The sequence below is a fragment of the Balaenoptera ricei genome, chromosome 11, assembly GCF_028023285.1.
Source record: "Balaenoptera ricei isolate mBalRic1 chromosome 11, mBalRic1.hap2, whole genome shotgun sequence".
In the NCBI taxonomy this organism is placed as follows: Eukaryota; Metazoa; Chordata; class Mammalia; order Artiodactyla; family Balaenopteridae; genus Balaenoptera; species Balaenoptera ricei.
Window position 1 is genome coordinate 100,999,375 of NC_082649.1, and position 21,750 is coordinate 101,021,124.

At 44.7% G+C, this 21,750-nt stretch overlaps 1 protein-coding gene across 8 annotated transcripts in view; it reads left to right on the forward strand.

Moving 5' to 3' along the window:
• The window catches only part of ATG7 (autophagy related 7), a 326,752-nt gene that overhangs the window by 94,586 nt on the left and 210,416 nt on the right, over positions 1 to 21,750 (forward strand). For 6 of the 8 annotated variants that reach the window (XM_059940379.1, XM_059940376.1, XM_059940381.1 and 3 more), the window contains exons 2-4: positions 13,059 to 13,228; positions 13,705 to 13,759; positions 20,176 to 20,293. In XM_059940379.1, the coding sequence (XP_059796362.1) occupies positions 13,069 to 13,228; positions 13,705 to 13,759; positions 20,176 to 20,293 (333 nt within the window). In that variant the 5' untranslated portion in view covers positions 13,059 to 13,068. Of the gene's footprint in view, positions 1 to 13,055; positions 13,229 to 13,704; positions 13,760 to 20,175; positions 20,294 to 21,750 lie in introns of all 8 variants that reach the window. The other 2 variants (XM_059940378.1, XM_059940377.1) reach the window with 1 other exon arrangement.

Genomic DNA, 21,750 nt, shown 5'->3' on the forward strand with positions numbered 1-21,750 from the left:
AAGGCGGGGACCATGGCTTTTTGCCATTGAGTCCTGAGATACAGCATAGGGACTAGTAGGTCATATAAATGTTTACTGAAGTAATAACGAAATGGAAACCCCAGTGTTTTTGGCATGTGCTTTGTTGATGGTATTAATTTTCCTTTTGAGTGCCTCCTGTGTGCCAGATACATGCATTTTCTAGTTGAATCCTGTCAATAATTCTGCACCACAGGTGGTGTCCCATCTTACAGATGAGGAAACAGGCTCAGAGAAGGAAAATGACTTGCCCAAGGTTGTGTGGCTTGAAGTAGCAGAGGTGGGCTTTGAACCCAGGTCTCTCTGGCCCATGAAGCTACACCCTTCTGTCTACCATACCAACTCCAGCGTATCAGACTACATTGTTGTCCAGTTGTTTTTTTGGACTGAGATTTAAGACCCTAGATTTCCCTCTGTGAAAATTTTAATCTTGTTAAATAGACCTGTCATTCCAGGTGGTCAGAATCTTTTACTCTGAATTATGTTATCTGTTATAGTGCTTGTTCCTTCTTGCTTCATGTCATATGTAGAGTTGATAAGCAAACCTGTATCGTTATCCAAGTCACTGGTAATATGTGGCTATAAGAATATCTTACTGAATGTATTTGTTTATGTGTCAGCTTCCCTGCTGTAACAAGGTTCAGCATGCATAAAATACTTGGTAAATATTGATGAATATTCATTCACATAGATAAGTAAAATAAAAATAAATTGGCTAGGCCCGAGACTGAGCCAAAGACATCCGTTAGCTCCTTTCTTATTAACATCAGTTCATTCCTTAAGCAACACCGTTTGAATAAGATTATTTTTACCAGTTTAAAATCCTTCTAATTATGTCAGTGTCCAATTCCTACATCTTCATCTTGTCTACTAGGCTATCTGAAGAAGACTTGTCAGAGACCTTGCTGAGGTCCACATAGTCTATCTTCTTTGTCTATGGTTCTTCCATAATCAAGGCAGAAATGCAGTAACTCTGTCATGACTTGTTCTTGGAGAAACCATAGTGGTCTTTTGTGAATACTCAGGGTTGCTACATACAGTTGTGCAGGTGGTACACTGCACAAGAGGCCAGATCTAAGAGGGTTCCATTTAGATCACAGGCGTCATGGGTGTGTTTTGTAGTGACAGTTTTCTGGCAGGCAAGGGTAAAGATATCTTGAGCTAACTTAATTAATATATTAAACAACAATTTTCTCAGAAGATGAGGTAAAATGTCTTGAGGAAGGTGTGCAATTTTCTTATTGTACAAAGATGCCATGTGAACCAGAATGGACTATATGACACCTTTCCTGGGAGCCGATTCTCTGTCCAGTGGGCTGTAGAATCCATCTATGTTCTCATCTTTGGAAATCAAATATTTTAAAAATCTGAAATCAAGTGTTTGCTTGGCCCAGTTTTTCAGCACCTCTCATTTTCCAGGACTCCTTAAAGATCCCCAGAAATGAAAACCATAAAGACTGTTAATCAGAAGCAAGCTTTCATACTTCAGCCAGCTTTTAGGAAACCATCATGGATTTTAGTTGTTGGTTGACCTAAAGGCTCCTTAGTGATTCAAGTGAATCCAGGTGGCTGTCCCTCATGTACAGAATGGACCAAGGTGACACTGTTGGTTGGTGAACGTAACACAGAGGACTCAGAAATGGGCACAGTGTTCTCCATCTTCCTTGTATGATCTCCTCTCTCCTCCTGCCCATATTTTCTCAGCTTTCACTCTCACTCTCTCATAGGCTTGCCACACCCCACAATACTGGTATCCAGGGTATCCATGCTCAAAAACTGAGGCTGAATGAGACAGCAGATTGTATGTGAAGGTTGAAGTTATTATCGCAGAGGGAAAACAAAATAAAACAAAAGAAGAACAACTCCCAGAAGTAACTATTGAGAATGAAGGTTACAGTTTGAGCTTATGGAGGCGATTGCCAGCTCCCTGGCTGACCTCCTGAAGAAGCAAATAACGTGGATCCTGTTGGGGCAGAGGTGGCCCACGGGGGTGGGGGAGACAACCCGTCCATAAGAGCAGTTATCCTGCCTGCTCATATCAGTTGTTACCACCTAAGAGCACAGTCACCAAAAAAGCCATCTTGGGTGACTTGGTGTCTTGCAGAGGCATCAGTCTGGCTCAGGGGCATCTTGACTCTAATGCAATTTTTAAAAAGAATTGAGGCTTCTGTACCCAGCTGGTTCCCCTGTAGGAGTCCTGGGTTTTCATCTTCTGGTAAAGCCTACTCTTTCTTCTATGTTTGGAACTTTTCCCCCCTCCTTTTGGAAGGGAAGGCTTTTTAAACCTCCTTCTTCAGCAGCCTTGCAAATTATTTCCAAAACTCCTGAAGTTGCAAAAACGTCATTGCCCTACAAAACGGGCACTGGCTCTGCATGCCAGCGGAGCCCTCTTCCCACTCCTGGCGATGTCCACTGCCTTTATACCCATCAGCAGCTAAGAACATATTCTCTTTGTCAGTGGGACTTGGTCATGTGGTTTGGTGCTTATCTTAATGGCTGCCAGAGCTCGCAGCCCTGCAGCTGGGAAAATGAGAACAGAAGTCTGCTCTACGTGCTCCGTTTTGGCCCAAAGATGGTACTTCAGGGCCAAATCGTGGTTATTCTGGCACTTCTGCTAAGTGAATGGCCCCATGCAGCCTCGGAGAAGTTGAACACAGAGCGCTCCTAACCCCTTAGCACTTGCTCCTCTGGACTTCCCCTGGATGACCTAGAGCAGGAGGTCATCCTGCAGGTTTTAATTAAACCTCTGCTGTGTCTGCAGTGCTCCTGTGAGGGAGGGAAGACTTATATGAGGCCTGCTTGAGGCAGAGGAAGTTTTCGTGATGAGCGTGGGGAAGGGCGACCACATTCTCAGGCACTGTTGGCTGATGGGGGGGTGAGGGAGGGCGAGGTGACAGAGACTAAGAGCAACTGCCATGTATTGACTACTGACTGTAAGCCAGGCACCGGCACAGGTATGTCACACACTTTCTCATTTAGCCCTCCCAACAACCTTGTGGGTTCGGTATGATTATCCTCATCTTACAGAAGAGGAAATGGAGGCACAGGGGATGAAGTTACCTGCCCAAGGCTACTCAGCCAGGGAGAGGTGGAGTCGGAACTCAAAGGTGGGTTTATCTGACTGAAGACCAGGCTCCCAACTACCTTAGCTTTTAGCATCTTAGAGTTCTCTGAACCGTTCAAAGCTCCTCTGCCCTCCCAAAGCAGACAAACAAAACCCCAAGAATGCACGCATGAAAAATTATAGTGAGAGATGTTTTGGATAGTCGGGCTGGTCTGTTTCTCTCCCCGCCAAGGGTCTAGTGTCCCTAAAGACAGGTTTGTTTGTTTTTTAATCTCTATGATTGTTGCTTGTTTTCTACCAATTTTACTTCTTCCTTTCCAGAAGTCCTATACTGGCTTGATATTTGCTGTGTCCAATCCTATCGGTGCCCCGCAGAGGGAAAACGGTTGGGCAGACTCACTCTAGGAAGCACTTATGCTCCAATTAATTTTATAAGCAGCAAAACAAAAATACTTTCATCTTCAGCATCTTTAATAACAAAATGCCAGAAAATTTATGGAAGTGATATTTCATTTCCACTCCTTATTTAGAGCAATGAATTTCTTTTCCACAAAGCTAGATTTAAATAGGTCATCTATTAACTGTTGAATGAGAAAGGTTCTTTGTGGGATTGGTATAGCTTGAATATGGGATCTTCTGGGGTTTTTTGTTCAGGTATAGCATACATATAGTAAAGTACACTGATCGTATATATGTAGCCCATGGATTTTTATATATGCACATGGTTTGTAACCACTGCCCAGCTTGAGGTATATAGAATATTTCCAGGGGCTTCCCTGGTGGCGCAGTGGTTGAGAATCTGCCTGCCAATGCAGGGCACACGGGTTCGAGCCCTGGTCTGGGAAGATCCCACATGCCGCGGAGCAACTAAGCCCGTGAGCCACAACTACTGAGCCTGCGCGTCTGGAGCCTGTGCTCCGCAACAAGAGAGGCCACGATGAGGCCCGCGCACCGCGATGAAGAGTGACCCCCGCTCGCCGCAACTAGAGAAAGCCCTCGCACAGAAACGAAGACCCAACACAGCCATAAATAAATAAATAAATTAATTAAATTTATAAGAAAAAAAAAAAAAAAGAATATTTCCAGCTCCCCTGGAGGCTTCCTCATGCCCCTTCCCGGTCAATAGCCCCACGCCACCCTGTCATTACTATTCTAACTTCTATCACATTGATTGGTTTTGCCTGTTGAATATAGAATAAGCTGTGTCTGTGCAGGCGCATCTTCATATTTTATTTTATTACCTTTTCAAACTTACAGAAACCTTACAAGAATAAGTCAAAGACCTTCCATATACCCTTCTCCCAGGGACTGCATTCCAATTTTATCCTGGTAACATCTTTCATAGCAGAGAGTCAAAGCAGGATCACGAATTGCCCCCAGTTGTCAAGTCTTTCTAATCCCTGGGACAGTTCCTTAGTCTTCCCCTGACTTTTAAGACCTTGACACTTTTGAAGATTATAAGCCAGTCCCAGTCATTCTGTAGAATGTTTTTCAGTTTGGGTTTATCTTGTGTTTCCTCCTGACTAGACCCAGGTCCACTGTTTTCAGCCGAATACCATAGATGCTATGTTCTTTTCGTTGCCTTCTATCAGCACACAGTGTCTGTTGGTCCCATCACTGCTGGTTAACTTTGATCCCCCTTCATTAAGATGGTGTCTGCCACATTTTGTCACTTTAGAGTCACTTCTTTTTTGTAGTTAATTGTGTGTTTGCGTGTGTGTGTGTGTGTGTGTGTGTGTGTGTGTGAAGAGATACTTTGAGACTGTGAGTGTAGCTTTTAACTTACATAACCATGGGAAACCTTTCAGGGAGACTTATTCTTTACTACTTTTATTTATTTTTATTTTTATTTTTGGCCACACTGCACGGCATGCAGGATCTTAGTTCCCCAACCAGGGATTGAACCCGTGCCCCCTGCAGTGGAAGCACAGAGTCCTAACCACTGGACTGCCAGGGAATTCCCTTCTTTACTACTTTTGTATTTGGTTAAGTAAAGTTTCATTTAAATTGATTTGTATGGAACTAGAACAAAAAAATTTACAATTTGTATGGAAACACAAAAGACCCCAAATAGCCAAAGCAATCTTGAGAAAGAAAAACGGAGCTGGAGGAATCAGACTCCCTGACTTCAGACTATACTACAAAGCTACAGTAATCAAGACAGTATGGTACTGGCACAAAAACAGAAATATAGATCAGTGGAACAGGATAGAAAGCCCAGAGGTAAACCCACGCACCTATGGTCACCTAATCTATGACAAAGGAGGCAAAAATATACAGTGGAGAAAAGACAGCCTCTTTAATAAGTGGTGCTGGGAAAACTGGACAGCTACATGTAAAAGAATGAAATTAGAACACTTCCTAACAGCATACACAAAAATAAATGCAAAATGGATTAAAGACCTAAATGTAAGGCCAGACACTATCCAACTCTTAGAGGAAAACATAGGCAGAACACTCTATGACATAAATCACAGCAAGATCCTTTTTGACCCAGCTCCTAGAGAAATGGAAATAAAAACACAAACAAATGGGACCTAATGAAACTTAAAAGCTTTTGCACAGCAAAGGAAACCATAAACAAGACCAAAAGACAACCCTCAGAATGGGAGAAAATATTTGCAAATGAAGCAACTGACAGAGAATTAATCTCCAAGATTTACAAGCAGCTGATGCAGCTGAATAACAAAAAAAAAAAAAAAACAACACAATCCAAAAATGGGGAGAAGACCTAAATAGACATTTCTCCAAAGAAGATATACAGATTGCCAACAAACACATGAAAGAATGCTCAACATCATTAATCATTAGAGAAATGCAAGTCAAAACTACAATGAGATATCATCTCACACCGGTCAGAATGGCCATCATCAAAAAATCTAGAAACAATAAATGCTGGGGAGGGTGTGGAGAAAAGGGAACCCTCTTGCGCTGTTGGTGGGAATGTAAATTGATACAGCCACTATGGAGAACAGTATGGAGGTTCCTTAAAAAACTAAAAATAGAATTACCATATGACCCAGCAATCCCACTACTGGGCATATACCCTGAGAAAACCATAATTCAAAAAGAGTCATGTACCAAAATGTTCATTGCAGCTCTATTCACAATAGCCAGGACATGGAAGCAACCTAAGTGTCCATCATCGGATGAATGGATAAAGAAGATGTGGCACATATATACAGTGGAATATTACTCAGCCATAAAAAGAAACAAAATTGAGTTATTTGTAGTGATGTGGATGGACCTAGAGTCTGTCACACAGAGTGAAGTAAGTCAGAAAGAGAAAAACAAATACAGTATGCTAACACATGTATATGGAATCTAAGGGGAAAAAAAAAAAGTCATGAAGAACCTAGTGGCAAGATGGGAATAAAGACACAGACCTACTAGAAAATGGACTTGAGGATATGGGGAGGGGGAAGGGTAAGCTGTGACAAAGTGAGAGAGTGGCATGGACATATATACACTACCAAATGTAAAATAGATAGCTAGTGGGAAGTAACCGCATAGCACAGGGAGATCAGCTCGGTGCTTTGTGACCACCTAGAGGGATGGGATAGGGAGGGTGGGAGGGAGGGAGACGCAAGAGGGAAGAGACATGGGAACATATGTATATGTATAACAGATTCACTTTGTCATAAAGCAGAAACTAACACACCATTGTAAAGCAATTATACTCCAATAAAGATGTTAAAAAAAAATGCTGGAGAGGGTGTGGAGAAAAGGGAACCCTCATACACTGTTGGTGTGAATGTAAATTGATACAGCCACTATGGAAAACTGTATGCAGGTTCCTTGAAAAACTAAAAATAGAACTACCATATGACCCAACGATCCCACTCCTGGGCAATACCCAGAGAAAACCATAATTCAAAAAACCACATGCACCCCAATGTTCATAGCAGCACTGTTTACAATAGCCAGGTTCTGGAAGCAACCTAAATGTCCATTGACAGATGAATGGATAAAGATGTGGTACATAATACAATGGAATATTACTCAGCCATAAAAAGGAATCAAATCGGGTCATTTGCAGAGACGTGGATATACCTAGAGAGTGTCATACAGAGTGAAGTAAGTCAGAAAGAGAAAAGCAAATATCGTATAATAACACATCTGTGCAGAATCTAGAAAAATGATATAGATGATCTTATTTGCAAAGCAGAAATAGAGACATAGATGTAGAGAACAAATGTATGGCTACCAAGGGGGAAAGGGGTGGGGAGGGAGGAATTGGGAGACTGGGATTGACATATATACATTATTGATACTATGTATAAAATAGACAACTGATGGGAACATACTGTATAGCACAGGGAACTCTACCTAATGCACTGTGGTAACCGAAATGGGAGGGAAGTCCAAAAGGGTAGGGATATCTGTATGTGTATGGCTGATTCATTTTGTTGTGCAGTGGAGGCTAACACAACATTGTAAAGCAACCATACTCCAATAAAAATTAATTTAAAAAATTGATTTGTATGTCCATATTTCCTGTCGTCTAAGATCTTAGTCCTGAAAAAGTCATAGGTTTAGAGACCCTTTCTGTCACATGGCGTATCTCCATATGTTCTTCATGACTTTTTTACTCCAGTCTCCATCTTACATGGTAATAAGCCTGGAGTTTGTCCTCCCAATCACGAAGCCTGGGTTCTTTCTTTCTCTTGTTTCTCTTGTTTCTCTTGGGGAAGGTACCCATAAAAAGTTTCCAGAATTCATCTTAGTAACATTTGAGAGCCACTCTGAAAGGGACTAGGATATATCGAGAGGAATGTGAACCAGGATCTGTGTTTGTGGAATTTACAGTCAGGTTGATGGAGGCAGGCAGGTACGCAGAGTTGAACGATACTCACTGTTCAGGTGGCCGGGGGGTGGAAGTGGTTAACTGTGGCTGCCGGGAGGCACAGGACAGGAGTGAAGAGTGAGCGGCAGCTCTGGGAAGGCTTTCTAGAGCAGGTCACCTCTGTGCTGGGATTTGGAGAGGGCCAGGCAGTCACGGGGGGCGGGGGCGCCTTTCAGACAGGGCTGCAGAGGCAAGACAGCAGGTGAGTTAGCGGAGCACAAAGCAGCTCGATGTTTCTGCAGCATCAGGTCAGAGGTGAGGAGGGGCAGGTCCCCCAGGGCGGCACTAGAGAAGTTGGGAGGCAGTAGCAGGGGTCCAGGAGAAAGTGTGAAGGAAACCGCCCTGGGTGTGGTCATGCGCCTGCCTGGGCGGTGGAGTGCTGCGGCTGCGAGCTTTCGCACGTGTGATGAGCTTCGGGAAATGCCGAATGAGCTTCGTCTTGGCTTAGTGATGCCCACATCTGTGTGAGAGTTCTGTGGAGACCACATTTGCCGGTCCATCAAGACGGGTTTGTGTCATGGATGGCAGACGTGGCATCGGAATCTGGTCTTAAAATCTGCTTCACCCTCAGCAGCCCTTGCAGATCTCTACTGCCCTCTTAAAAGATTCTGCCGAAGAGGTCAGTCTCCCTAGAAACAAAATACATTATTGACACTTTCTAAGAATCATAAAAACAGCAGGCTTCAAAGATCTTCTAGTCCAAGGTCGGCAAATATGGCCCTGCCCAAGGCCTTTTTTTTGTGCAGTCCATGAGCTAAGAATGTCTTTTTTATTTTTTTGAAGAGTGGAAGAAGAAAATTTGACAAACTGTTTTGGCCTGCAGTGCCTAAAATATTTACTAGTTGGCCCTTTTCAGAAAAAGCTTGCCAACCACTGTTCTCATCTGACTGCCTGATACAGTAATCCTCTCTGCAGTATTACTTGGCAAATGATTGCCTAATATATGCTTGAACACTTCCACTAATGGAAAATTCATCATCTCTTTGGTCAGTTTACTTCCTATTTGGACAGGCCATTAGTAGTTTTTAAACTCTGCTGAAATCTTGTCTCACTGTAGCATCCATTCTTTGGCCATTTTTGGGAGAAGAAAGCTGTTTCATGTCTACATTTACTGAACTCCTAATCTATTCTAGGCACTGTGCTAAGTGCTGAACAGAGATGAATAAGACAAGGTTCTTGCATCAGGGTTTCCCAGGTGTTATTTCTTGAAACCAAAGCAGTTGAGCTGGTCATCTTACATCTGTCATTCCCTCTCTTCTTGCCATTGGGTTAGGGCTTTTTTTTTTTTTCCATTATTTTACTTATTTCTGTATTATTATTTCACACAGACAGTATAAAATTCAAAAGGCAAAAAGGTTATGCAATGAAAGTAAGTCTGTCCACACCCCGGTCTCCTGACCCCAGAGCTTCTTTCCTGGGAGGCAACCACTGTTACACATTTCCTGTAGGGATTTGATGGTGAAGAACAGCACTAACAACAAGGGTTAGGTCCATTTCGACAGGAACTTCTGATAAGTAACATACAGTGGCGTTTTTTTTTGAGCTCTTGCTTGTTTAAGTTGCCGAGCGTGACTTAGTTTTATTTCCATAAAATCCTGAAATTTATAAGTTTGGGTGGTAGACGCAGCCCCAGCAGGTTTGTATTGCTTTACTTCCACCTGCTATTTCAGTTAAATCCTAACTGGATATTTTGGTTACTGCTGGGTTTCTTCTACTGCTGCGGTTCTTGTTCATTACAATTTCAAATCCTCAGAGCCTTTCCTCTTTCATCAGAAGTGACACAATCCCGTCTTGTGTAACACTTGGGTTTCACATCCTGAATACAATGTTGAAGTGTGATAGAAATAATCTTTTAGTTTTCTAAGCTAAGCAGAGGCCTCAAGTCTCATCTGCACTGTTCAGGGTTATATGGGCAAGCCTTACTTTTCAGGACACAGGTAATGTTTGGATCTAGGTTAGTTACACATGGATGACTTTGCACCTGAGACTCACTTCCTCTTCCACCAGAATTCCCTTCTGATCATTACTTCTTAAGTCTTCCCTTCTAATTTGAGGAAGATGGCAATGTGACATAGATGTATAGGTTCCTAAGTGATACCTTTATATTGAGTATCCTATTTAGTTAGATGTTGCCAGCAGATTCCTAACCACTTGTTGCTGCTGTTGCTTAAGACCTTTCCGTTGCCTTAACCAGTCAGGCAACACTTTAGCAGCCGGACACAACCACATCCTCTTGTGAAATAGGCTCTTGGCTTCTGTTCAGAATTTCTCAAAGACCAAATATGTCAGAAAATGAAGGATATGCCTCTTATGCAAATTTCTTTCTTGGCATGCCCGTCCATTCTCTTCTGTGGTACTCCTGAGTCACTTTTTCCTAGCTGCTGAATAGAAAAATGGAATAGAATTTTCTCTTTTGTCGCTGGCAGTGGTAAAATTCCATCGTGGTGACCTCAGCAGGTCATCAAAATGATGACGAGTTACTGTTGACTTTTAAGACTAAGTTGTGAATGATTGAAGTGTGTAGGAGCCTGATGACCTGTCCCACGGAGGATTTCAGATGAGATCCACTGGTACCACTGCCTGCTGCTCTGTTGATTCTTATCTCTCTGAACCTCAGTTTCTTCTTCTGTGAAATTGGAACTGTCTCCTCTTAGGGCTTCGGGGAGGAGAAAATTCAGGCACACACCCCTGCTGCAGTGCCTGCTCCTGGCCAATACTCAATAGCTGCCACCTTCATCTCAGTGCCAGAGGACTGTTTACAGTTGAGCCTCTAACATTTAGTGATTTATTGGATGTGAGAGAGAGAAAAATTGAAGATGACTTTGAGGTTTCTTCGTGGCTGGATGGTGGTACTATCTAGTAAACTAGGACATATAGGAAAATGGGCCGAATTTTAATGAAAGGTGCGTTCAGTTTTGGATTTGTCAAACTCGAGGTATCTGTGAGAAATTCACGTCCTGGCTTTGGAAGACACTTAAATATATGGTTGGAGGTTAGCACTAGAAATACAGTCCTGGGATTCATTGGCATATAGATGGAAATGGATGTAGAAAATGAATAATTTTGCTTTGGGGAAAGTTTATAGACTAAGGAGAGGGCTGAGCATGGGAACTTTCAAAAACCAACAGTAGAAGGAAAATGCTAGCTGTGTTGTGGAGGAAGAGAGGAGAAAGCAGCAATGGAGGCCTGCTAAACCAAGCAGGAGGCTGTTACGGTGTTCTAGACCGGCGTTTCTCAAAGTGTGGGCCCTGGGCCATCTGCATGAGGGTCTGTTTCTCCACTGGGCTCTGAAGCCACAGTACATAGGATTCACAAACTTTTCTGGGACCTCTGAACCCAGGGTGACCCAAAAAGATGAACATTTTGAGAGTGCAAAATTATAAAGATTCTTTCGAATAAAAGCCAGAAATTACTTAATGTGGGACGAGGGTTCATTTAAATATGTTTGAAATGATTTAGAGGTGGAGACTCCAAAAGTAAGAGTGACAATGGCCTGAAGGCTTCAAGACAGCGTCAAACTCGAATCAGAATCACCCTGGGGCCCTAGTCCCGGCCACCCTCACCATCCTTTCTCCCCCGCCCCCCAGCAGGTGGAGCCCAGACATCATTTTTTTAAAAAATTTATTTATTTAATTTATTTATTTTTTGCTGTGTTGGGTCTTCATTGTTGCGCATGGGCTTTCTCTAGTTGCAGCGAGCGGGGGCTACTCTTCGTTGCGGTGCGCAGGCTTCTCACGGCGGTGGCTTCTCTTGTTGTGGAACACGGGCTCTAGGCACGTGGGCTTCAGTAGCTGTGGCACAGGGGCTCAGTAGTTGTGGCTCGCGGGCCCTAGAGCGCAGGCTCAGTAGTTGCAGCACATGGGCTTAGTTGCTCTGCGGCATGTGGGATCTTCCCAGACCAGGGCTCGAACCCATATCCCCTGTGTTGGCAGGTGGATTCTTAACCACTGCCCCACCAGGGAAGTCCCGCATCTTCATTTTTTAATAAGCCCTCAAGGTGGTGAGAGTTTGAAAACAGTCGGGCATTGTCTGGTGCGTGATGCCACAAATCCGTACTGAGGCAGCAGAGGGTTTAAGGACAGCCATGTGCCCAGCCCCTTCACAGAGGCTTTCGCCCTGCTCTGACCCACGCTTGGCTCCTCTTTCTTGATTTTTAGCGTGTTTATGTAGTGCTCACTTTGCATTTTACCATATAGTCACCATTGGACCAAAGCTCCTTGTCTCTAATTCCAATATCTAACAAGTTTAGAAAACTGAAAGGTGTTTAATAACCTCGGCACAAAACTCATACAAAACCTCTCTGAGTATATGTGAACTGTCTTTTTTTTTTTGGATTTATCCGTCTGTTGTGAATTTTCATACATTCTACTGCAGAAATATTCATCTGTCTTGGGGCAGTTGGACAGGATGGAAAGTGACCTCATCAACTTGTGCTTTTGGAACTGCGAAGTTCCTCTAGTGTTGTGCTTCTCCCCCTGGGGTCTGTGTACCCCTGAGAGTGTGCAGGGTATGTAGGGAGTTAACAGTGTACACATGCCTGATTGCCAGGACAGTCAAATTTATTTGATGATTTGAGGGGGAGAATGAAATATTAAAATATATATGGTAGAGTAAAATGCAAGTTTTCTGCATTTGAAAGACAAAACATGAAATTTCGAAGAAATTCTGGTACTGTGGTTAGGGTGGGGGAAACTTCTTCATCCTCCTCAGCTGCGGTGCCCAAGCACTGCCTCACTCAGAATCCAGACAGTTTGCATGGCTGTGATGCCAACCGTCTGGACTTCGGGTTTTGTGCTTGTAAAGTCCCCTAGGACAACACAGGTTGGCAGAAACTTCTGAGACTATGACCGTGTCGAAGAAGGAATAACACTAGTGCATCAGTCAGACTGACTTTAATGAGAAAGAGAGATGCACCAAAGTGAAGGCCAGGAAGTTCAGTTGTGTCATAAGGAGACTAAACTTGGCAACATAGCCAGATTCCTCAGGTTGATTTCCAAAGTTGTGTCTTCAGGCAGCCCGTCTACCTCTTTTTACTTTCTGTTTGTTTGTTTTGATTAAGCCCATGATTACAAATGTCGTTTCTCACCATGTTTTGTGCATTGTTGCTGTGTTCTGTTTTGGTTTTAGCAGGCAGTAAATAATGGCGGCAGTTATGGGGGATCCCGGACTCTCCAAATTGCAGTTTGCCCCCTTCAGCAGTGCCTTGGATGTTGGATTCTGGCATGAGTTGACCCAGAAGAAGCTGAATGAGTATCGGTTGGACGAAGCTCCCAAGGACATTAAGGGTTATTACTACAATGGTAGGCGATGGGGAACTCCATCTTCTGCCCTCTTCTTTTACCTTCTCTGCCCAGTATAGGGTCAGCTTTCCTTCAGGAAGGGATGTCCTTGACTTTTATAATTAATACTATTCACTGGTTTCTGTTTTACTTCCTGACTTTTGACCCAAGTTCACTTTCACTTCTTTTCTCCTGTGGGGAAAAGAAAGGGAGAACCTAATTTATTAATCCAGAGAATTAATACCGATTACTTAGTATTGCTGGGAGATGGGATTGGAAATATTTTTCCCAGTGAGTCTTTTTTTGTATTCTTGGCAAATTCCTTGAATTCATGAAATCTGTCTTCTTCTGCTATGTCCCTGTTTAGTTTGGATGACCAGGTATTGGATGGGGCACTTTGGGCTCAACCAAAAGAGCAAAATTACTCACAAACGTTTTTGTTACAAATGCCCCTGTGACCGACTCATGATTGACTGTTTGATAATGCTTCCGTCCAGGTGATTCTGCTGGGCTGCCAGCTCGCTTAACCTTGGAGTTCAGTGCTTTCGACATGTGAGTATATTTTGCTCAAAATCTAAAATAAAGAACACTGTTTTTTGCAAGGAATGAGCGTTCTTAACCTTCATCGTAGGTGGGCCACGTGGGGCACTACAGAAGCTTCCAGTGAGCAGGGCCAGCTTCTCATGATTCTCTTGTACCTCCCATGGCACAGAGACAAGTGCTAGAGGCTTAGGACTATCTGATTCATTTTTTCAGCAGATATTTATTGCAGCCTATTAGGTACATCAATGAATATTTATTAGGCTACTTTTGTATACAAGTCACTGTGCAAGGCATTGTAGGGATATACAAAGAAACATGACATATGCCCTCAAAGAGATTTTTTTGACTAATTGGGAGCCGTGGGGAGTTGCTGGAGAGAAGAGAGACATTTATTGACTTAATTATTGACTTATTTTCCATACATAATCCTTTCAGACCTGCCAGGTGTGGTTCTTCTCTCTTTTACAGATGAGGAAACCATGGGTTCAAAGGTAAAATGGCTTGCCCAAGGTTACACGTGGCTAAATTTAGGAAGCAAGGGTAAGAGAGAAATAAACTGTATTTCTGAAGTTGCAGTCTGAGTAGCTGGGGGCATTTTGCTGTCTTCTGTAGAAACTGAGAAGCCAGGAGGGAGATACAGTTTGGGCAGGAGGTAAGCTTGTTTTGGAACATGTTGAGTTTGAGATGACAGCGTCCAGTAGAAATGTCCAGGGAGCACTGGCGTCCAGGAGGGAGGGTCATTCACGTAGAGGTCCTGAGGCTGTAAGAGGGGAAGAGACTATAGCGTAAGAAGAGCGAAGGGCTGGAATAGTGAATGGACCTGATTAGGGTTGGCAAGGGGACACAGAACTCACCAAAGAGATGGGACTTGTCAGAGAAGTAGAACCGGAGAAGGTGTTTTCAGGAAGGGAAGAGAGGGTCAACAGCATCAGAAGCAGAAGCATCAGAGTTCAGTGCTAGGGTTGCTGGAATTGTTGATTGGGTTGTTTGAGAAAGTAAATTCTGCAGAAACCATGCTGAGAGGCTTTAGGATAACTGAGAGTTGAAGGGTTAAAGGCTTCAGGGGGGGAGGGCCGCTTTTTCCTGCTCCTGCATGTGTCGCTGTGTCAGGGTGGGGGGTCTGGGGAAAGGGAAGAGGTGTTTGCTGAGGACCGCCTGAACATGGCGGTAGTCAAAGGTTAGGGCGTCTCAAATAAAGTCTCCCTAGAATTAGAAAACAAAAATCTCTTCAGAAGTCAATACATTTTATTCCTCTATCACAATCAAATTGTGAAATTGAATTGTACAACATGAATCGAAAATGATGTTAGTCTTTATATCTTTAAAAGGTATGTGTTGATGCTTCTCGTTCCCTTCAGAGCTTTCTTGCTCCATAATAAGTCCTTGTGATTGCTTCTGAAAACAAATTAAATCTTAGTTATCTCTCTCCTGTGTTGGCAAAGACTAACTTACTTTTGGAGCAATTAACAGATAATGAGGAAAGTATATTCATTGTACAGGGTTGAATTATCTGGAGCTGGTAGAGGGGGAATAGCAGCAGTGTAGTCTGCTACATTAATCTGGAGAGTCCAACGTTTATTGCAAGCTACCCTCGCTCCCGTCTATTCTGATACTAGACTGAAAGTTGTTATTTTTTGAGTTGCAATAATTTTATTCTTTGGCACAATTAATTATAGAAAAATGCAGTTCACAGAAGTTAGGTTTGATCTTGTTTCAAAGTCCAAGCATCTTAAACTTTAGCAATCCAGAAATTTTAGTTGAAGGAGGTAAGAAAATCTGTGATCCTGCAGCTATGGCTTTCACACAGATTGCTCTATTTTCCTGGTCATAATTTGTGATTTGGCTTTTGAATACTCGTGTGAGGCTCCGTGGTAGGCACTGGGGGAGATGAGCAAGAATAAGACATAGGAGCCCTGGATTGGAAGCCTGAAGGCCTGGTATCTGCAGCTGATTAACTGTGTTACCTGGAATAAGTCCTTTTCATTTTCTCAGCTTCAGTTTCCTCATCTGTAACTCCCAGCTTCTAATATTCCTTCCAGTTTTAAAAGTTTGTGATTTCCTGGGTCCCCTTTTCTTAGGATGGTTGGTGCTGCGGTTCGAATGTTTGTGTTCTTCAAAAATGCATATGTTGAAAAGCCAGTGCCCAGGGTTATCGTCTGAGGAAGTAGGGCTTTGGGAGGTGGTGAGGGCATGAGGGCAGGGCTCTCGTGAATGGGATTAGCGTCCTTCTAACAGAGGCCCCGGAGAGCTAGCTCGCCCCCTCCACCCTGCAAGGCCATAACTGGAAGCAGGCAGTCTGCAACAGGAAGAGGATCTTCACCAGAACCTGACTGTGCAGACCCCTTGATCTTGGACTTTCAGCTTCAGAACTGTGAGGGATAAATGTCTAATGCTTAGTAGCCACCCAGTCTGCGGTGTCGTGTTAACAGCCACTCAGGCAGACCAAGACAGTTAGGAAGTTTAATAGAGACACTTGGGGCTCCTCAGGAGAAACGAGGTCTTTGTATCCAAATTATTTTCATTATTATTGTTCTGTCTTTGCTTTTATTGCTGAACATCTGCATGGGTTTGTAGGGAAAATCTTTGTGAACTTATTCATCCAACACCGAATGCTTCTTGTATGCAGGATGTGTAGGTGTTAGGAATAAAAAGCCTTAAGAAATGGGGAACTCTAGAGGAGCTCTGGATGGAGGTAGAAGACAGGTATTGGCATTACAGTGAAAGCACTGCTGGAATAAACGTGGAGAGCTAATAGTCATTTCAGAAATACTTATTGATTGCTTCCTCTGTGTCTTGATAACAGACTGTGATGGGCCCTGGACATACAGAGAAGAATAAGATACAGTCGAAGAGCTAACAGTCCTAGTACTCTTTTATAGATGCCAAGTATACCTCAGCTTTGCGCAGGACCAGATAAATCTCTTTTACTCTGAGACCCTGGAAGCCTGACGGGTCTCTGCCAGCAGTTAGCAGTACAGGATCCCGTCCTCTACATTGTTTTAGGTGAATTGTCAGTCAAGTGGTATTTCATCAGGCGCCAACCGTCTTGCACTGGAGGGCGCTGTCTCAGGGCAGGGCGTGCTGATGAGCCAGGCCCCAGCACGTAGCGGCCCAGACACAGAGGAAGTCCGTTTCGTACCCCTTCAGTAGTCCAGGGTGGGGGTCCGGTCTTCTTCCCTCTTACGGCTCCATCGTCCTGGAGGGCTTGCCTTTGTGTGCTGCTGAAAACTGAAGTGTCGCCTTCTGGTAGCAATAGATAGAGGTGGAGGAGATCCAGAGTGAAAATCAGAAGAGACACACCCACCCTCTTAAAGGCCCTCGCGGGGTGGGGCCGTGCATCACCCCCTCAGATTCCATCAGGGAGAGCTCGAGGCCTCACCTTTCTCGCAGGGAAGACTGGGAGAGATGGTGCTGAGCTACAAGCATCAGAGAATTATTTCTGTTGAAGGAAGGGAAAATAGATTTTGGTGGACAATCTCTATACAGATTTGAAGCTGGTAAAAAAAAAAAAGTCCATTGAGGAACATTTATCTATGTAGTCATAAGAAAGATTTTTCTTTTCTAAGCCTCAAGTTGGACTTAATAAGAGAAATAGAAGGCATAACGCTTGCCATCAAAGAACTTAAGCAGTAGCTGAGGAAATAAGACTCAGATGTGAAATCATCTGTGCAGGGCACAGGCTCCCTTATTCTCCGCTGTCTCGCTAGCACCTAACTCAGGTCTAACGTGTACTGGTTGCTCAGGTAGTTGCTAGAGTCAGTTGCACAAGCAGTCTGAGGCCCTGGCTGTCCAAACGGGATATGGTGTGGTTGGTGGAAAGGCACCAATGGACTCTGTTACAAGATGTGACGGACAGAAACTCAGACACTGTTACAGAACGCAGTAAGTAATGCAGTCGTGCCCCCAGGCCGGGTGTGACTTAGGTTCCCAAAGCTCCCCACGGACATGCGAAGCTGTGCACACGTAGCAAAGCTTTCTCCGGGTGTGAAAAGCGACCTCTGTGCTTCTTTTGGGGGAATCTATTCCATCCCGGCCGCCCCCACTGCCTGTCTGTCCTGGAGGCTCTGGCCGCATGCCTGCCTTTGTCCAAGAGATTCCAGAACAGCCGAGGTGCTTTCCTGAGTTATCACTGTGAGACTGAGAGACATGAAGGTCAAATGTCCAGATGGAACATCCCCAGGCAGGCCCAGGCTTCAGGCCTTTGTAGGATCCATTCTTTACCTGGTTAGTGTGTACATTTTTGAGAGTTCACTGTTGGCTTTAAGAGCTGGGGAAGATTTCTAATTCTGGTTTTTTAAAATAGCTTTATTGAGATACACTTCACATACCATAAAATTAACCCTTTTAAAATGTACAATTCAGCACTTTTTCGTATACTCATGAGGTTGTGCAGCCACCACCACTGTCTAATTCCAGAACATTTTCATCAGCCCAGAGAGGAGCCCTGTGCCCCTTAGCAGTCACTCTCCATTCCTCCCTTCTCCCTTTCCTCAGCACTAGGCAACCATGAATCTACTTTCTCGCTTTATGGATTTGGCTCTTCTGGATATTTCATAGAAATGGAATCATAGGAAACTAAACTCATAAATATCCAGGATCAGGATTTGGACTAAATTCTGTAGTTTCCAAGTCTAGGGCTCTTTCCAGTCCTTATCTGAACCACCTCTTTGTAGAACGAGTGGAACTTGAACCTGGAGAAACTGCTAGAATGGCTTTCCCTCGAATTATCACTTCCTAAATTCTTTCTCTTGGCCACCTCCCCTGGTGGAACTTTAGTCATGAAAAATGCTTCTCCTTTGAAACTCAGCTTGTCCTCAGTAATTAACTCGCACGAGGGCTGTTGTCCTAGGAGTGTCGCCGTCCTGGCAGCTGCTTGCATTCTTCTGCTTAGTTTCCTCCGCTCTCAGAGCAAGACTTTGGCCTGGCATTTGCACACCCGGGACATCTGGACTCTAAGAGGAAGGGAACCAGATTCGATCAGAGCATCCTTCCCTCTGTTTCAGCAGTCATTTCATAAAGCCACGTCCGAATGTGGAAGGCCTAGTTTACCAACTACTCTGCTTCCTTCTTCTTCCCTCTAGGCTTAATCTTGTCCCTTTGTGATTTCTTTTTCTCCTCAAGACTATCCTTGATGTCCTTATCTCACCTGGATGAAGAATATTCTTCCATTGGAGTAGAGTGGTGACAAACAGCCTGTGATCCGCTGACTCATCAGCTCCCAAAGGAAGGCTCTGGCCTTTGGAAGTTACTTCTCTCCCAGGACCTAGCATTTGGTGGAACCTCCACACCTGTTCTAGGTTTAGATCTCTCCTTGCAGCACTCCCCCGCTCCCAACCCAATTTTACTCAGACTCCAAAGGAAGAAACGCTGGGTCTTTTAAACCGTACAGCTACCATCAGTGTAATCAGTAAAAATGCATCCTCTCTGCAGTAGTTGTGACCACAGTATTCAACTACTAATGAAACGAGTACTGTTTTCATTTAGCATCTGTAACCTCTGAAACACAAGTTAATCATGTTAGAGATGAGACCAGGTTTTTCCACATCTGAGTTTGTGTTCAGAATCATCTCATCCTTCTCCTCCCCTGACCTTGATTACTCTGAGGCCTTTGGCGACAGTGCAGAATGTGACACACATGTGGCAAGACATGGCCACACAGGTGGCCCGGGTGCAGCGTGTCTCATCGCACTGTTTGGCTCCGACGCCCACGGGGCCGTGCCCCGCAGCAGCTCCATGCACAGCCTGTTTTCGGCAGGAGAGGGCATGGGGCAGGCAGAGGAGGGAGGAGTGCCCCTGCCCTCAAGGAGCTTACGGTCCTCAGGGTGGGTGTGTGAATGTTGGTCTTGAAAACACTCTAAAATAAATTATGCTTGTTACCAGAGAAAGGGAGGACGGATGGCTTCCTGGAAGAGGAGGGTTTGCAGCAGGGCGTTGATGCCTGGGAGTGCTTGAGTGGGAAGTGGGCAACACAGTACCTTAGAGTCAACCAGTTCTGATTTGAGAGCAGTTCTGTTATGTGACCGTAAGCAAGTTACTTAAACCTGAAGTCAGAGAACAACTCTTCTGAGAACTGAAACCTTGTATAGTTCTTGGCACAGTAGAAGCTCCATAAATCATGTTTCCCTTTCAGGTGAGAGATGGGAAAGAATTTTTTAAAATGGGAAAATAACTTATATTTGGGGGCAGTGGAAGAAGAGCATGCCAAGGGATTAGGGGAAGGGGAATATAGAGGCTTTGGGGTGGGTATAGTGCCTGTTTTTACCTCTGAAGCAATGATATTCATCTTTTTCCAGGGAAATATGAATCAGTCTTCCCTTTGCCCTGCAGAGCGCTGTCCTTGTCTCCCGCTGTAGTCTGGTTTGTTTGTCAGTCCCTGGCTCTCTGAGTCCCAGCTGTGCGTGTTAACCGTGTTTCTCCGTATCCAGGAATGCTCCCACACCAGCCCGCTGCTGCCCCGCGGTTGGAACGCTGTGTAACACCAACACACTCGAGGCTTTCAAGGCTGCAGATAAGAAGCTACTTCTGGAACAGGCAGCAAACGAGGTTAGCTGGGAAACAAGAGGTACCTGTCGTATTTTCCATGGTCCCGCAGGCATGATGCCTCTGATCGTGAGGTGCATGAGTCTGTCATAGAAGCTGGTATATAGCCAGTATATAACTGTGGGCTTCTGTGTTGACGGGAGGAGACAGCCAGGCCCTCGCCTGGGGATAGGCTGGAGGGTCAGGGCAGGGCAGGGTGTGAAAGCTCTGCTGCTGACCTCCAGTTAGCATTCTGCAGCAGCCTGAGCTCTCTCTGTGAGAGAGTTCTGTTCCTGTGTCTGAATGCATTTGGGTTCTCTGTTCTTTGTGCCCCTTGAAGAGGCTTTCTAGTCCTAAGCACTGTAATGCTGTCATAGCTGATCATGTAGTCTCTCCAGTATCCTCAGGGCTGAATCTAAATGGCTCCATCTCATTTACAAGGCTCCCTGTGGCCTGGCCTCTGTGGCCCTGTGGCCTTTCTGTCCTGTCACTCTTGCCCTCGCTGTCTTTGACCCAGTCATAGCAAATCACTTAGAATTCCTTCCTTCACCACTTTTTGTTCTCTCCTCTCTCCTTGGGACATGATGTTCTCTCTGCCTGGAATGTCTTTCTTTTACTTCTTCACGTCTGAGTTAGTGTGAGGAATAAATGAGGGGCAGTTTATCCCAGCCCCTCTAACACCCACTTAGTCGATGGTCTTCACACTAGTCTTAGAAAAGAGTCTGATTTATGTGAGGGTCGTGGTCAGAGAGGGAAGTCTCCTGCCTTTGGCCTGAGGAGGAAGTCCTTCCCGTCCCTTGGGATGGGTGACCATGGTTGATTAACTTGGCCTGCGGCTCGACTGCTCCTGGGCTCCTGCTTTGGCTGCACATGTCAAAGGCTGACTCCAAAGAGGTGGGTCAGGTCTTAGGCCCTCATCGAAAAAAGCACGTTGCGCCCCACAGGAATCCTACCCCCATCCCTCGTCCGGGGCTCAGCCTCCCCCACCCCCAGCAGTTCCCGCCCCACCCTGGTTTTTCAGAAGGGGGGCCTGCTCTCCTGCAGTCCAGCTCCTCCAAGGTTATTATTTCAATAGCAGGAACTTCTCTTTCCCTGTTTCCCTCTTCCACTCACATGTGGGCAGTGGCTCTTATTGACACAACTGTTTGTCTTGCTTAGTGCCACGAAGTTTAGCAACTAATCTTAGCCACTAAAGCGTCTTGCAGTCGCAGCCGCTGACCAGGACCGGCTTCTGCTTCCAGTCACAGCCCTTGCTGAGTGTCCATAAACTGGATTGTTTTCTTCTTCAGGGAAAGATAATCCCAAAGAAGACTTTTAAGAAATCCCTGTACCTAGCTCAGATCACTGCCTCCGGAGCGCCTCCCTGGCTCCTTTCCCTCCCGTGTCCTTAGCCGAGGTCAGGGCTCCTCCCAGGAACTGTCCGCCCTCCTGTGAGGGCACCTGCTGCCTAGTGGTGTACAGACATGGACGCCTGGCTCTCT